Source organism: Centroberyx affinis, unplaced genomic scaffold (assembly GCF_046629955.1).
Source record: "Centroberyx affinis isolate AG114_WGS23_722 - 3 ecotype Tasmania unplaced genomic scaffold, CSIRO-AGI_Caff_v1 ptg004359l_1, whole genome shotgun sequence".
NCBI classification, from domain to species: Eukaryota; Metazoa; Chordata; class Actinopteri; order Beryciformes; family Berycidae; genus Centroberyx; species Centroberyx affinis.
Window position 1 is genome coordinate 192,328 of NW_027282055.1, and position 14,782 is coordinate 207,109.

At 39.7% G+C, this 14,782-nt stretch overlaps 3 protein-coding genes across 3 annotated transcripts in view; 2 read left to right on the forward strand and 1 right to left on the reverse strand.

Moving 5' to 3' along the window:
* Nucleotides 1-377: 377 nt before the first annotated feature.
* Nucleotides 378-4,570, reverse strand: mrpl47 (mitochondrial ribosomal protein L47). Its single transcript, XM_071543660.1, has 7 exons — nucleotides 4,440-4,570; nucleotides 4,128-4,276; nucleotides 3,335-3,395; nucleotides 3,129-3,225; nucleotides 1,860-1,990; nucleotides 836-931; nucleotides 378-681 (listed from the first exon to the last, which is right to left on the reverse strand). Exons 1-7 carry the CDS (start codon nucleotides 4,568-4,570, stop codon nucleotides 573-575), a joined length of 774 nt encoding a protein of 257 aa, XP_071399761.1. The 3' UTR covers nucleotides 378-572.
* Nucleotides 4,571-4,829: 259 nt separating this feature from the next.
* On the forward strand, nucleotides 4,830-9,391 carry ndufb5 (NADH:ubiquinone oxidoreductase subunit B5). The gene is made up of 6 exons (XM_071543658.1): nucleotides 4,830-4,952; nucleotides 5,440-5,522; nucleotides 6,381-6,447; nucleotides 6,618-6,679; nucleotides 7,255-7,361; nucleotides 9,172-9,391. The coding sequence occupies exons 1-6, from the start codon at nucleotides 4,835-4,837 to the stop codon at nucleotides 9,290-9,292; spliced, it is 558 nt and encodes a 185-aa protein (XP_071399759.1). The 5' UTR covers nucleotides 4,830-4,834; the 3' UTR covers nucleotides 9,293-9,391.
* A 1,481-nt stretch (nucleotides 9,392-10,872) lies between these two features.
* Nucleotides 10,873-14,782, forward strand: part of usp13 (ubiquitin specific peptidase 13) — a 34,982-nt gene continuing 31,072 nt past the window's right edge. The window contains exons 1-2 of the mRNA XM_071543653.1: nucleotides 10,873-10,983; nucleotides 14,086-14,211. Coding sequence (XP_071399754.1) covers nucleotides 10,873-10,983; nucleotides 14,086-14,211 — 237 coding nt within the window. The remainder of the gene's footprint in view (nucleotides 10,984-14,085; nucleotides 14,212-14,782) is intronic.

A 14,782-nucleotide genomic window follows, 5' to 3' on the forward strand; every position in this document is an offset into this window, starting at 1 on the left:
AGATTTGGGTCCGAGAGGCAAAATCTCATCAAATGGGGGTCCATGGCTCTAATGTGGACTGAATTAAGGGTCTTTGATATGAAAAAGGTTGAGAATCACTGATTTAGACGACAGTATCATAAACCAGGATAATTCAGTTGCGTAAAACCCATTCTTAAAATGCCTCCAGTATCACAACATCTATGGGATGAACTTGGACCTTCACTATTCACCTCACTGACTAGCACTAACAATTCAGAACAGTCTTAATAAGAAACACTCAATACATTAAGTGTGTTTTAATATTAAGTAACAATACAGAGAACATAATACATTTCAGTGTGGTACAGCACACATTTATATTGTAGAAACAAATGACAACAGCTGACCAAATACACTTAAAGGTGGGACAACAATTTTAATTTTAATTTATTTGAATTGAGCCAATTCAGATGGCTGAATGGAGAAGAAGCAAGATGACCAGAGCCGATCCACATCAGCTCAGCAGATCAAACGTGGAAAAGGAATTGCGTCTGGACAGATGTCGTCAACAACTCTGTATTTGCAGAAGGGGAGACTGATATTCGTTCACATCATGAGGAGGCCTTCATGAGAGGAAACTTCTCCTTGATTTTGCCCAGCTTTCGCTTCTCTAAGCTCGCCTTCCTGATCTTCGCCCGAAGGTGCTTCTCTATACGGAGCCTGCGAGACAGAAAATGATGTATGAGGAAAAAGAGGAGCGCGTTTTACCTCGGCCCTGAGATGGTCGGCGCTGTAATTTCTATGTGAGAAAACAAGAGTTGCGCATCATTTATTACACCGAATAAAAAGTGTGTGATACTGAGCTGCGTCTTACCTCACGTGTGGTTCGACAAACTTTGGTGTGTAGAACTTCTTTCGCTTGTATCTTGTGTTCATGTACCAAGGAATGACGTGCTCTCTGAATCGATACCTGGGGGAAAGATAACAAGTCACAGGTGAGTGAGTGATGCCATTTCCTCTGTTTCATTCTCCTAAGACCGGCTCTTTGGATGTTTAATTCATTGATCCTTCATCATATACCGTACTGGATGCCAGAAGACAATTTCTGGAAGAGATTTTATATTGTGCAGGGAATAATTATTCATTCAGGGCCTAACAACACACAGGCATGTCACAGTAGAAGGGATGATCTATACTCTCGATGTTAAACAGGTGCTATTGCAGGAATTACATTTTTCCTTTATTTATATACATATACAGTATAATCGAAGATGAGAGGTTACATTTAAAGTTATTTCATTTTCAAAAATCCATCCTTTTATTTATTTATTTTTACACAGGCTGTTTGAGACTAAGTCCAGTCAATGCATCACAGCTGGACTTGGTCTTGATTGGCTCCCCTCACTAAACTATCGCTAAAATCCCGAGCTGGTGTTGTCGGCCAATCAGAGTCCAGTATTGTGACTGTTCTGCCTGTGAACACTTAGACTTCATATTCATTAAATAAATACCCTTTTAACTAAACTACATTTACTAGCATAACATCATGAGGAGCATTATTCTTATCCTGAGCCATAGTATATTTTAAAAAAACCCATTAAAACTGTATAATATAGGACCTTTAAGAAAACTGACCTGAACCCAAAATTTTGCTAATTGTGGTATTTTTCAGTATTGTTTTTGAACCTGAACATGAGTAACCTGTGTAATTGAATGACAGCTTTGTCCCAACCTGGACCCACCAGGAATAAACGTCAAGCTCTACTCAGATAGACCTTTGACATGGCCCGGTTCCCCATTCCCAGAAGGTAAACCGGATGAGTTAAAAGGCTAATTAAGAGCACCGCATTTCTTTCTGTGTGTATGACGTGTGTTGTACAGCCAGACTCCGCCCTCACCAGAAGATTTGTCCGAATACGTTCCTCCTCCAGGCTCCGGGCCGGCCTCGCTCCTGTCCCGTCTGCAGCAGGCGCAGGGCGTTCTCCCTCTCCTTCACCACCGTCTCCAGCCTGATCAGAGACCGCTCGATCTGAGGAGGAGAAAGGAGAGTTAAACCTCTGCCAGGCTCCTGCCATGATGACCGAAAATAACCCTAAGCTAAATTCTATGACTTTCCCCCAGGCCTTTCAAGGAGTGACTAGCAGGCCAAAGAGAAATATGGAAGCAGATTTCTTCAAAAGATTATTATTTTGGCATCCCTGCTTTATATATGCCAACTGGATGAAACTTTTATCCAAAGCACCTTTACAGTCAGGCTGTGCAATAATTCAATATTAGCATTTATCGTCTGTCAATAAAATTACGTCATGATGAAATTATGATATTGCGTTATCATAATACGCAATAATACTAATTAAAATTAAATCAGAAACAAACACAGGAATATTATTTGAAAATTACAGTTGTACTTTACATTATCATGCGGTTTGATGTGGTGATCGATTTGATGATGTGATTTTACATTTTAGCAGACATCATTATAATTTCTTATAATTATGGTGCTATTACTTTTGTTAATATTTTGTTCATATCACCCAGTGAGTCAGGGCTAAAGATTTTTTTCAAAGGCCAAAATGGCAATTCAAATTGATAAATCCCAAAATTCCAATTTTCATGATAGGGAAAGGGAACAGGGATGGTAGTAGGGCTGCAACTAACTAACTAACTAATTATTTTCATTGTCGATTAATCTGTCGATTATTTTCTCGATTAATCGATTAGTTGTTTGGTCTATAAAATGTCAGAAAATGGTGAAAAATGTCGATCAGTGTTTCCCAAAGCCCAAGATGAAGTCCTCAAATGTCTTGTTTTGTCCACAACCCAAAGATATTCAGTTTACTGTCAAGTTTACTGTAAAGAAACCAGAAAATATTCACATTTAAGAAGCTGGAATCAGAGAATTTTGACTTATTTTTCTTACTTACTCAAATTACTCAAACCGATTAATCAATTATCAAAATACTTGGCAATTCATTTAATAGTTGACAACTAATCGATTAATTGATTAATCGTTGCAGCTCTAGATGGTAGTGAGAGTGGATGACCTGCAAATCTATGGAATATAGGCTGGACTGAAACCCACAATGTTGCAAGCACATACGTGAAACTGGTTTTAATTCACCGACTCTACAGTCATGTTGGAGACATCAGCTCAGCTTCATACCAACCTTCTTTACTCTTTCTGGACTGGGCATCTGAACTCTTTGCCTTCTTGCCTCCTGCTCAATTGTAAGCAGCATGTTCTTCTCTTTCAGGAGCACATACCTGAAATGAGACGACAGTGAATGAGACTCATTCAGCGAGTAGAACTGTTTATATAGTGTGAGGCAGTAGAAACAGTGTCATTAGATACACACATCACCACAGAGCCTACCAGAGTTTGTGTAAATCTTCATTGCTTTTTGCTCTCAGCTGTTTGGCGGCCCATGGTGCACCTGCAAACATTATGACAAACCAAGGCAAAAAGAGTTAAATGCTGCCTTCAAGTGCGGTTGGAAAAATCACAAAGCCTACTTGAACGACCGAACAAAGTGATAAATACGACTGGGAAAGTCAGTCTTTTGATAGCAGAGTTGCCAAGACATCACCCTTAGGGGCGTGTCTTGAGGGGAAAATAGCAAACAACATGTGAGCCATGTCAGTAACTGATGGTAGTTATGTATTTTATGTTATTGTTTAGCATTTAATGTAAATAATTAGACCTAGTATTGTTGCATGTTTCTATTGTTGCTCTTTAACTTTTAGTTATCACACATTTCTGCACATACTTGTGCAGAAGATATAATAATGTCATATACATTTTGGCTAATAAATTAATTTAAACATCAATAACATGCCTGATTTGCACTGTCTTCTCTTCATATTCTGCCACTACAGCACAAAGTAGCTCTGTGTGGCTTGATTTTTAAAATACAATTAACAGCCACCAAAAATCTACTTTTGTTGCAGATTTAATTTTGTTATTGTTGCCAACCTAAAGCACCTGAATGCACCTTCAAGTGATATTTACGACTTACGAGGAGCACATGAAGGCAGCACAAGTTCCATTCATTTAAAAGTTCTCAGCTCACCATATCCCACCTGAAGCGATGATGGAGGTGGGGTCCAGATTTAATATAATACTTAATATAATGATATCAAGTATAATAGTATTAATATAGTTTTACCTGACTTCACTGCGGTCTCTCCCCAGTTCTCAGGCAGGTCAAAGAATTCCTCCAGTCCCCTCCTGCTGATGGTTGTGTGCAGGGCCCGACTCTGACCCACAGGGCAGATGTGACTGTGCCAGGACGGGGCAACGAGGGAAGACTTTTGCCTGGTGGGTGCGAGATAAAGTCAGAAAACAAGACAACACTATCTGTCAACGTGAACGAGCAGCAGCGCTAGACATGATGCAGAAGCACAGTCCTGTATGAACACCTTGTCTGTTTCCGCAACATATTTCCTGTTACTTCCATGTACTGCAAACAGACTCTTACCTGTAAATATGAGACTGGCATTTGGTCAAACTGAGAGCCGAGTGCTGAGGATTTATCGTTGAAGATATCCTGAAAACGCTTTGAAACTGCTTGCAAAGAGTCAAAACGCGTCCTGCCGAGGTCGCCGCCATCTTTGTCGTAATCCTTCCCACATTACCCATCATGCATTTTTTTCTCAAAATAAATAAAGCAACAGAACATATTTAATTGTTTAACATTTTCGAATGATTTGAAATATATACACAGTATTACTATACCAACTATAACTACACAATAGCTAAAACAAAACTATAATTTAAAAAAGCGTATGCCCTTTGTAAATATGGCGTCTTCGGCTTCACCTCGCCGTCAACCAATAGGAGATCGTGTTGTTGGACTGTCTGCCCACAGCAGTGATGGTGGGCATGAGTGTTCTCCGGTCTGCTGCTGCCTTTGCAGCCAGACTAAGCCCTCTTAAATCTGGAAATACTGCGGCCAATTTACTCACCAGAACAATCCCGCGGGCAGATAAAGGTAAACGACATCCTAACCGTTTCCATGGTGATAGGTTGGACCCTAAAGGCTGCTGTCTGTTGTTATGACCTTGTGTCGGGCTTGTTAGCATGCTAACGTTAGCTAGTAACGCTGGCTGGCTAACTTCAGGTCCTGTCAACAAAAACTAACAGTTATCTTATTCCTCTCTGCCTGCTAATGACATCGTTAACTGTCTTTCCTTTCAATGCAGTAACAAGTGTTCTTATCATTATTAAAACGAAACACTGGTGTAAAAACCAGCTGTACCGAATCGAGTAGGTCAAAGTCGGACAGTAACGTTAGTCAGATAAGACAATAAGTTCAGGCTAGGACGATGCCATGGTAAGAGTTCACTTTGAGATATTAACTGCAGTCAGAAAAGTGTTGGTATGTTTAGTCAATGAATGGATGATATGTCTACTTTTGAGCTGTACAGTGCATGGCATTGGCAGTACACATGACAGGACCTCCCGCCTTTGTTTTGCAGTGGCAGTCCGTTGGGGCCATGGCAAGAAAATGTTTGTCATCAAACCCAGTGACTACTACGACAGGAGGTTTCTGCGCCTATTGGTGAGTATTGAAGTATTTTCTCATATTATGAATAATGGAGTTGTGTCCATGCTTGAAATTGGAGGCCACAGAGTGCAGCTATATGTAGGGTGGCCAGGAGGTTCAAGAGACTGTCCTGTAACCAAAACATCATGGGTTCAATCCCTGCAGCAGGTGTCTTCATAAACGGCCTGTCCCTTTAAAGTGTCCATGGGCGAGACACTGAACCCCTACCTGCTCACTCAATGGAAGTCCCTCTGGAAAATCATATCAGCTAAATGCCTGTAATGTAATCTTATTCACACTCAGACTTATGAACCAACCAATCTTTAATTGATCCTTTCAATGAGTATAATAAGTGTAATTTTCACTGGTGTGAATGCAAAAATGTTATTCATTCATTGTTCATAACATGCACATTAGCCTGTGCAGAGAGTTTCAGAGTGTGTGTGTGTGTGTGTGTGTGTGTGTGTGTATGTGCACGTGTTACATTTAGGCCTATATTTCACACATGAGCAGATGCACTCATCCAGAAGGACTTACAATGAGCGCTGCAATAGAATAAGCTTACAATCTTAGATCACCAACATTACAAGCAACAAATAGTAAGGAATGCAAGGGTCAAAGCCACAGTGGCCAGACTCTAAATGTAGCAAATATTCCTGTCACTCCCTAATATGTAAATGTGTGATACAGAAGTGCAAAGTAATGACATATGTATATATAAAATATTTTTTTTCCTCCTATTATGAATTAACAATTATTCCAGAAATATGTAGGGTAGGCTCAGCCTGGACTCCGCCTCCAATCTCAAGTACTCCTCTTGTAGAACAACAGTAGAACATTTCAACAGTTCATTTTGTCTTTTCTCTTTTTCAGCAATATTATATCCTGCTGACGGGCATTCCAGTGGCTGTCATTGTCACAAGTGTGAATGTGTTCTTTGGTAAGTAAGCATGTTTTATTAATGTTTTTTGTGTGTTTTTCTTTTTACCAGTGTTTTATTCGGATCCTTTGATGGCCCTTGGGTTTTTTTTTTTATGTGATTCCAGTAAACATTTGAAAATAAGTTGAATGATATTATTAATTGAATTGGACTGTAATTGTGCTTTCAAGGTGAGGCAGAGCTGGCTGAAATCCCTGAGGGCTACGAACCTGAGCACTGGGAGTACTACAAGGTATACAGCTAGCTTTTACTGTCATTACAATTCATTTAGAAATGCTTATATGTCACTGCTTTGAAACATAGTCCAGGAAAAGATGAGCTTTAGGGTGCATTAGCTTTGGAATTGGGCACCATATATGCACAACCAAGCTTTAAAGTTGCAGTTTGTAAAGTTTGCCTCCAGTGAATTTTTCATGGGATGCTGTCTCTAATGTTATTAATAGCTATCTGACCCAAAGATCCCATCATCTTTGGGTCTCATAAGCTGCGTCCACAGCAAGAGAGAGATTTATGAGCTTCAGGCTGAATTTTTTGTGTGTCTTTGGTTAGTATCTTTTTTAGTGTCTTAGCAGCTTTTAAGAGATATCAAAAGGTAAAATTTTACAAAACTGCATCCTTAAAGCAAGAGCGTGTTAACATTACATTGCAATATGCACATGTGAAATTATTAGGCTAATACTGCAGTATTTTCATGGAGAGCATTGTGAATATCCCCACTGAACTTCGTTCAGATCTCTTGGAACACAAATTAATTTGCAGATATTAAAAATGTTGCTGACTTGTGTGTCTTCTTCCCTGTGGTTGCAGCATCCTATCAGCAGGTGGATTGCACGGACCTTCTACGACTCCCCAGTGAAAGACTATGAGAAGATGATGGCTGCAATCCAGATAGAGAAAGAAAAGGCAGACATGAGGTGAGTGTTATTACTGGTGTGTTGCGGATCATGTCCACAAAGCCTTGTCATGTGCCGAGACCAGAAGGGTGGTTAGGACGGTGATTCACTGGCAACAACATGTTCCTAACTGTCTGTAAATGCCAACAACTTGAGAAAACGGTCACTGGAAGTCATTATTAACAAACAAAAGGATATGTTGGAAGATATCACTTTGTAAAGTAATCAAACACACATATGTAACATGGGATGCAATTCTCCTGGGAGTGGAAAATATCCCTTTGTTCTTCTGCTCTGTGCATGATGAAGCGCATTGACACCAGGTCCGTGTCCAGTCAGGTGAGACCATGTGGGACGGGGATCTGGACCCCTGGGGTGCACTGGGATGTGACCGCAGAATACTGTGGTTTAAGTCCTTTGATCACATGAGCACATCCTGAGCTTGATTGTGTTTGCTGGGGTCATCTGCATTTTACGATGAAAAAGAGTAAAATCACAGCACTTCGCTGCAGGAGATCAGTAGAGATTAAGAGGGGGGTGGGGGGTGGGGGCTCTGTCTCTACATGTAACTCATCATACTTACCATTTAATAATTTTGATATTTTAACATCTTTTTCCAATACTTCTGTGTGGCTAGATGCACAAGTTTTGTATGATCGCAGATGCCTGAAAACTTTATTGTACTTTAGTGCCACTGTAGGAAAGTTCAACTCTCTACAACCCCCCCAGCAACGTAAAAAAAATCCCACCGGAATCGGCCAGTGGTTCCACTTCCAATTTATTCAGCCAATCCTAGACGGAGGTGCATTTACTTAACGGCGGCGGCATCCACATTGTTTCAGATTTCAGGTGGTGCGCGACGACCAAATGTGTCCTACGTGGCCGGTTGTTTCGGCTGCACTCTGTCGTGTTCATTTCCGCATGAAGAATTCCTCAAACTCTGTCTGTGGCACCTGAACCAGAAGAGAAGACGATTGTAACTACGGGCCAAGTACACTGCAGTGTCAGTGTAGTGCACAGAAGGTCGGTGTAGGTCTGAGCTGTGCTGAGAACAGGCAGAGAGGGTTTGTTATGGGATGCCTGAATTTACTGTTCAGCTGTCTGGAGGTGTCATGGGAATAATTCAGTAAAACACCTGTGATGGGAGGTTTCCACTTGATGCCCCCAGTGACATACCTGGTCTCACTCACCAACACTGACTCTAGGACCCAAGCCAGGTTTCTGTGTAGATCACCTGAGTTTCACTGCACACAGGATAGTTACCTCAGATTGTATGTATTGGTAAAAAGTGAGCTTTGATTTTCTGAATGGACAACTACTATGATTCTTCTTCTTCTCCATCAGCTTGGGAAGTCAGTGACGTTATATGTTTTAACACTCTATTATGAGATTCACTACTTGTGGAGCTGCAACGATTAATCGATTAATCGATTAGTTGTCAGCTATTAAATTAATCGCCAACTATTTTGATAATCGTTTTGAGTAATTTTTTAAGAAAAATAAGTAAAAATTCTCTGATTCCAACTTCTTAAATGTGAATATTTTCTGGTTTCTTTACTCCTCTATGACAGTAAACTGAATATCTTTGGGTTGTGGACAAAACAAAACATTTGAAGGACGTCATCTTGGGCTTTGGGAAACACTGATCGACATTTTTCACCATTTTCTGACATTTTATAGACCAAACAACTAATCGATTAATCGAGAAAGTAATCAACAGATTAATCGACAATGAAAATAATCGTTAGTTGCAGCCCTAACTACTTGCACTTAATTCCATTACAGAAGCATTGTTTTATTAATTTGTTGTGTGTGTGTGTGTGATCAACAGACTGTCACAGATGGAGGTGCGCCGTCACATGAGGCAGAAGGGAGATGGCCCTTGGTTCCATGTGGAGACCATTGACAAGAATCTAGTTGACAACAGTCACAAGTCGACACCCGACCACTAAACCAAACTGCCCTGCCGGTCGATACGTCATGCTGATGAATCTCACTGTTTGTACATTTTTTCCCCTCTTCCGTAAATAAAGTATCTATATGTACTCTGATATTGTGTCTTGCAGTGTCTTTACTAGCTTACAGTGTGCCAAAATGTTTCTGCTAAAAAATGTGTTTCCCCTGGCTGTGTGTCTTCACCTCGATTTAATGCCAGGGAAGAAAATAACAAAATAATTTAAATTTTTGTGGATTGTTTTCCTATTGCTGGCTTTTAAAACTGTAAAGCAACAATTTAAGAACATTTCACTGGATTACAAAGAATGAAAAGTAGCCTCCGATAATATAGGCAATTGCCTCATAATAAACAGATCACACTTGTTTGTGACCTTACTATCTATCTATCTAAACTACATGGAAGTTAGCAGGCTATACATTAGTCTACTTTTTGTCTTTTTATTAAGTGCATTTACCCCACAATAACTTTCTGGTGCAGTATCAAAACAACACACTGAGGGCAAAACGAGGACACACCGCCAGGGAAACATTTTTTAGGGGATACAAATGTTGGCACCACACCAGCTTCCATTTTAAATTCGTTGCAATGGATGGGATCGTCCACTTGGTGGCAGAGTTGAGCAGACAATGATCTGTGTCTGATGGACGAAATTGCCCTCTAGTAAAATAGAGGGATATTACATTGGCTGTTGAAAACACATATTGAGCAACATGCACAAAATCTGCCAGACTTCTCCCACTCATTGTAATTTCTATTTTTTATCTTTACTTTCCTGTTTTTTTTTTTTTTTTATCTTTCTTCCTTTCTTTTTTTAAATGTTATTCTACTAGACAAATTCGGTCTTGACTTTGCTGGTATTGATTTTTTTTGTCTGAAAATTTGCTTTTGCTTACATTTATTTTATGTAAAGCACTTTGAGTTGCATTTTATGTATGAATGGTGCAATAAAAAAAAGTATTATTATAAGAAATGTATGAAATGAAAATGTAGGCCCTAATGATATGGTTAATCAACTGTCATTAATTTCCATGCAACAAGAAATGTTTTTAAGCCTTTAGCCATTTTAGAAACAACCAGGATCTAAGATGGAGACTCCAACATGGAGTAATTTGATGGGTTAGTTATAGAATATTTTTTCCCGACAGCACTAATGAAAAGTGCGCATCATAATCTTGCTTTACAGAAATCCTGGAGGGGGAAACAAACGGGCGGTAGTAAGTGTGTGTGGCTTCATGAATCATCCTCAGCGGTGGGAGGGACCCTTCTGGTAAAAAATTGCCCAGTGCGCGTCATGACGATACAGTAGGCAATGCAATTTCTGCGCAAGTCAAAACCTTTTTAGAAAAAAAAAAAAAACACAAAGAAAACATCAGCCATTATCTCCTAAAGGTGTGTAGCGGCTGTAGCGGCAGTTTCCCCCTCCGTTATTTTTTATTTTCCTCGTCCAGCGTCACATCCCCCGTGGTGGCCGGAGGAATGTGGAGACCGACTGCTTTAAAAATAGCATCCTCTGCTCTGACAGCGCTGCTCCGGTGACTCCCGCAGCATTGTGGTGCGAGAAGCAGGAATGCGAAGATGGCTGCAGACCTAGGAGAGCTGCTGGTCCCATTCATGCCCACCATCAGAGTCCCCAGAACAGGAGACAGGGTTTTCAAGAGCGAATGTGCCTTTTCCTACGACTCTCCCGTAAGTGTGCGCTCCTCTCCCACCATATAAAATGTGTCTGGGAGGGAATTTACTGCCGTCTACTCACACCCAGTCTGCTTGGCCGCCCTGATAACACACGTGAATCGCTGCTGCTGGTGTGTGTGTGTGTGTGTGTGTGTGTGTGTGACGCGCTCCATGGCCACCTTCCTCTTGCACTTGGAAGGAAATAAATAATTAAATGTTGTTTACATCTCCAGAGGAATGGGGGGGGGGGGGGGTTTCCTTTGTGGTGCAGCGCGTCGCCGTGTCCGTCTGAGACGCAGCCGCGCAATTAAAGCCAATAAATAACACCTGCCTATTGTTCAAAACCAGAGCGGTCCTGTTATGTTTTGGCTGCCATGTTTATTACACCCTAACGGAAAATCACTATAATATTCCTGTAAGGTCGGAAAGTGTGTGCGCCCTACTCAGTAGTGAGTTTACTTGTTGTACCTCGGTTTTTAATCACCTATGGTATCACTATAATATTCCTATAATAATCCTATAGGGAATTATAGTGTATCTATGGTACTCAGTAGTGATTTTAGTGACCTAATCTCCTATGGTATCCCTATAATATTCCTGTAATGGCTTAGTGTGTCGGCGCTATTCAATAGTGAGTTTATAGTGACCTTATTGTACTTGAGGGTGTTTTTTAATATCCTATGGTATCCCTATAATATTCCTATAGTGACTTATCGTGTGTCTGTGGTACTTAATAGTGAGTTTATAGTGACCTTATCGTACTAGGATAAGGGAAACTAGGATTTCTTTTGAATATCTTAGTATTACTATAATATTCCTATAATGACTTGTTTATAGTGACCTTTTTGTACTTTATGGTGATTTTTCAATGTCCTTGTAAAATTATAATATTCCTATAATATAGGGACTTATAGTGTGTCAATAGTGAGTTTATGATGATCTTATCAAACTAAATGCTGTTTCTAATAATATTCCTCTGGGGACTTAATCTGTAGTAGTTAATAGTGAGTCTGTAGTGACCTTTTCAAGTTTTTTCTTGGTGTTACTATAGGATCTGTACAGGATTCAGCCTATGATTATTTAGTAATCATATTTGACCTATTATAGCTGCATGATATTTTAAAGTTTTGATGTTATATGTAGTAGCTATATTTAAAAAAAAATAAAATTATATATATATATATATATATATATATATATATATATATATATATATATATATTATATATATTATAGGATTGCTATAGTTCTTCTTGTATGGGATAACCTGACCTGCTCTGGCTGGCAGTGGACTTTGAGGAAAACTATGTTGTGACCCACTGATCTGGTATCAGTGAGTTGATATCATAATCTTCTCATAATCTGTCTGTCTCAGGCATGAATGAGACAGGAGGAGGTTTTCCACCCAAAACAGGCCCTCATAGAGGATGTGACAGATTTTTAGTTTTACTTTTGAATGTCAGAACCTACAGACTTAATGAGATGGCAGATGTTCTTGTCCCGATGATCGGTGACAGGCTGCATGAGGAATTCTGAATTTGTCCCTAAACACATTCTTACAATAAAAAACATAATTTCTCAGCTGAAACCAATTTTAAAGGTGACTCAGCTGTCTGGAGTTCATCATGTCAGTTTGAAGACTGGTTTATTTTTATCCCTGCACTGTTGAAGCTCATATGTCACTCTGAGCCACTTAAATGTTTGTCACAGAGTTTTATAAGGCCTACCCTGATTGCAGATGTAGGTTACTGTAGGTTTGAAGGGGTTTTCTTCATATATTTTGTCCCAGACAGTCCACCTGTGAAGTGCCAGGGGTTCTGTCTGTCAGAAACATGAAAGGCATGAAGAAGGCCCTAGTTAACCAGCAGTTTAAACACCTAGAGTGTGACTTTATAGCCACTGGTCACAGGCTGTTTTCTTTTGAATCCCATACAATGTGACAAAACGATCAGGCCTTTGTGTCCTGTAACAAGCTGTTAAGATAATGCGACCTAATGCCTCTGAGAGGTGACATGAGTGGCCTAACAGACCACAGGCATCAGCCAGCACTGACTTTTATTAGGAATAAGGTTAACGTGTTTTAAACTGGAGTACAACCACCTTTTCCTCAATTACTGAAAGGCAAACCGGTTCTAGTTTGTCAATAAACTCCCTTTCCCATATAACTGAGTGTAACAGGAGCAAGATAATTGTTCTTTACTTGAAACAATAGCAAACATGACATGTCACATTGTCAGCATGATACAGAAAGATCCCACATATTTTATTTTGGGGGATGTTCTGTGGCATAAATAATCAGTAAACCTTAGCTATGACTTTGTAGTTTTTTACTAGAAACCAGGCTATTCGGTTACTAGCAGGCCTTTTCTTGATAATGGAAAATATTTCTGTGTGCATGTGTTCGGATGCTGTTAACACATCGCTGGCCCTCTGACAAGATGCAATACTGAGTGTTTAAGATCAATGGACTATTAGCAACAAAGCCCTATCAATCCAGACTTATTGATGCATTTAATTCTAAACACATACAGTATAACAGTCTTCTTGAGAGCGCACCTGCTGAATCATTGCCACCTCACCCTTACTTGCACTTCCTGCATATAGTGTTCAGTTTTACCTACCAAAGCTGGGCAATATGCCCCAAATACTCACAATACTTTTCTTATTTAACATTAATCCATCCACTGAAAATCAAACTGTGATGTTAGATCTTTTGTGTAATCAGATTGTCATGACATTGCTTTGGTTTACACTCATCCTATTTCCATTGTAAACTACTTATGATACAGCTGTAATGTAGCAATTTCTAAATATACTAGATTCAAAATATATATTATTGTCACTGGTATTGTAAAAAGGCATACCTTTGTGTGGATCCATACCATACGCTGTAAATAAATATAAGCCTGCCTCTCAGCTATTGTAGATGTGTGTTCCTTGAATTTTTTCGACATGAGGCTTCATAATGATAACGATAGAACATGTCGATTCCACAACATAGAACTTATTACAGATAGTACACTGTCTGCGTAACGCTAAATTTCCAAGGTTTTTCCTTGAGGGCTGGGGGTTGTTCATCTCGTTCTGCTGTTCACTGCTGTTTGTTTCTGTGTGCAGGAGTCTGAGGGAGGCCTGTATGTGTGTATGAACACATTCTTGGGCTTTGGAAGAGAACATGTGGAGAGACATTACCGCAAAACAGGACAGAGTGTTTACATGCACCTCAAACGACACGTCAAAGAGGTAAGGCTTTCTGAGTGCACTGCATTTGACTGGGGGTTAGCATCGATTTAACTGGACTGTAGTAGTAGTAGTAGTAGTAGTAGTAGTAGTAGTAGTAGTGTAGGTGGTAGTTGTAGTAGTAGTGGAGGTGGTAGTTGTAGTAGTAGTAGATGTAGTAATAACAATAAGAGGGAGAATAATAACCTTTGTTTTACATAGTGCTTTTGAAAACACATTTACAATGTGCTTCACAAACAACAAACCAATAATGAATAGAAGACAATAAGAGACAATAAAGACAATAAAATGATAGACATGAATCAAGCACAGAGTTACATAAGAATACAACCACAATAAAATTGATAAAACCAAATTAAGTAATAGCATGTCAAATGTAAAACTGTGTTTTTGCTAAGCGATTTAAAAGATGATACTGGTGATACTGAAGGGCCTTCAAAGCCCAGGGGCCCAAGTGAACGGCAGCTGAACCCGGATAATTTGCAATAAGTGTCTCATATGCTAATGAAAGTTGTGAGAAACTGTGGTTTCATTTATGGCTGATGTGGACTGTAGGCGTGAACAAAAATATTAG

Bases quoted from the DNA above. Each gene is read 5' to 3' on its own strand.
- ndufb5 (XM_071543658.1), top strand. From the start codon at position 4,835: ATGGTGGGCATGAGTGTTCTCCGGTCTGCTGCTGCCTTTGCAGCCAGA. The intron at 6,680-7,254 runs GTATACAGCTAG...CTGTGGTTGCAG, and splicing joins AGCACTGGGAGTACTACAAG to CATCCTATCAGCAGGTGGAT. The intron at 7,362-9,171 runs GTGAGTGTTATT...TGTGATCAACAG, and splicing joins AAAGAAAAGGCAGACATGAG to ACTGTCACAGATGGAGGTGC.
- mrpl47 (XM_071543660.1), bottom strand. From the start codon at position 4,570: ATGGCGGCGACCTCGGCAGGACGCGTTTTGACTCTTTGCAAGCAGTTT. The intron at 4,277-4,439 runs GTAAGAGTCTGT...CGCACCCACCAG, and splicing joins TGCCAGTCTCATATTTACAG to GCAAAAGTCTTCCCTCGTTG. The intron at 932-1,859 runs GTGAGGGCGGAG...TCTTTCCCCCAG, and splicing joins GTATTCGGACAAATCTTCTG to GTATCGATTCAGAGAGCACG.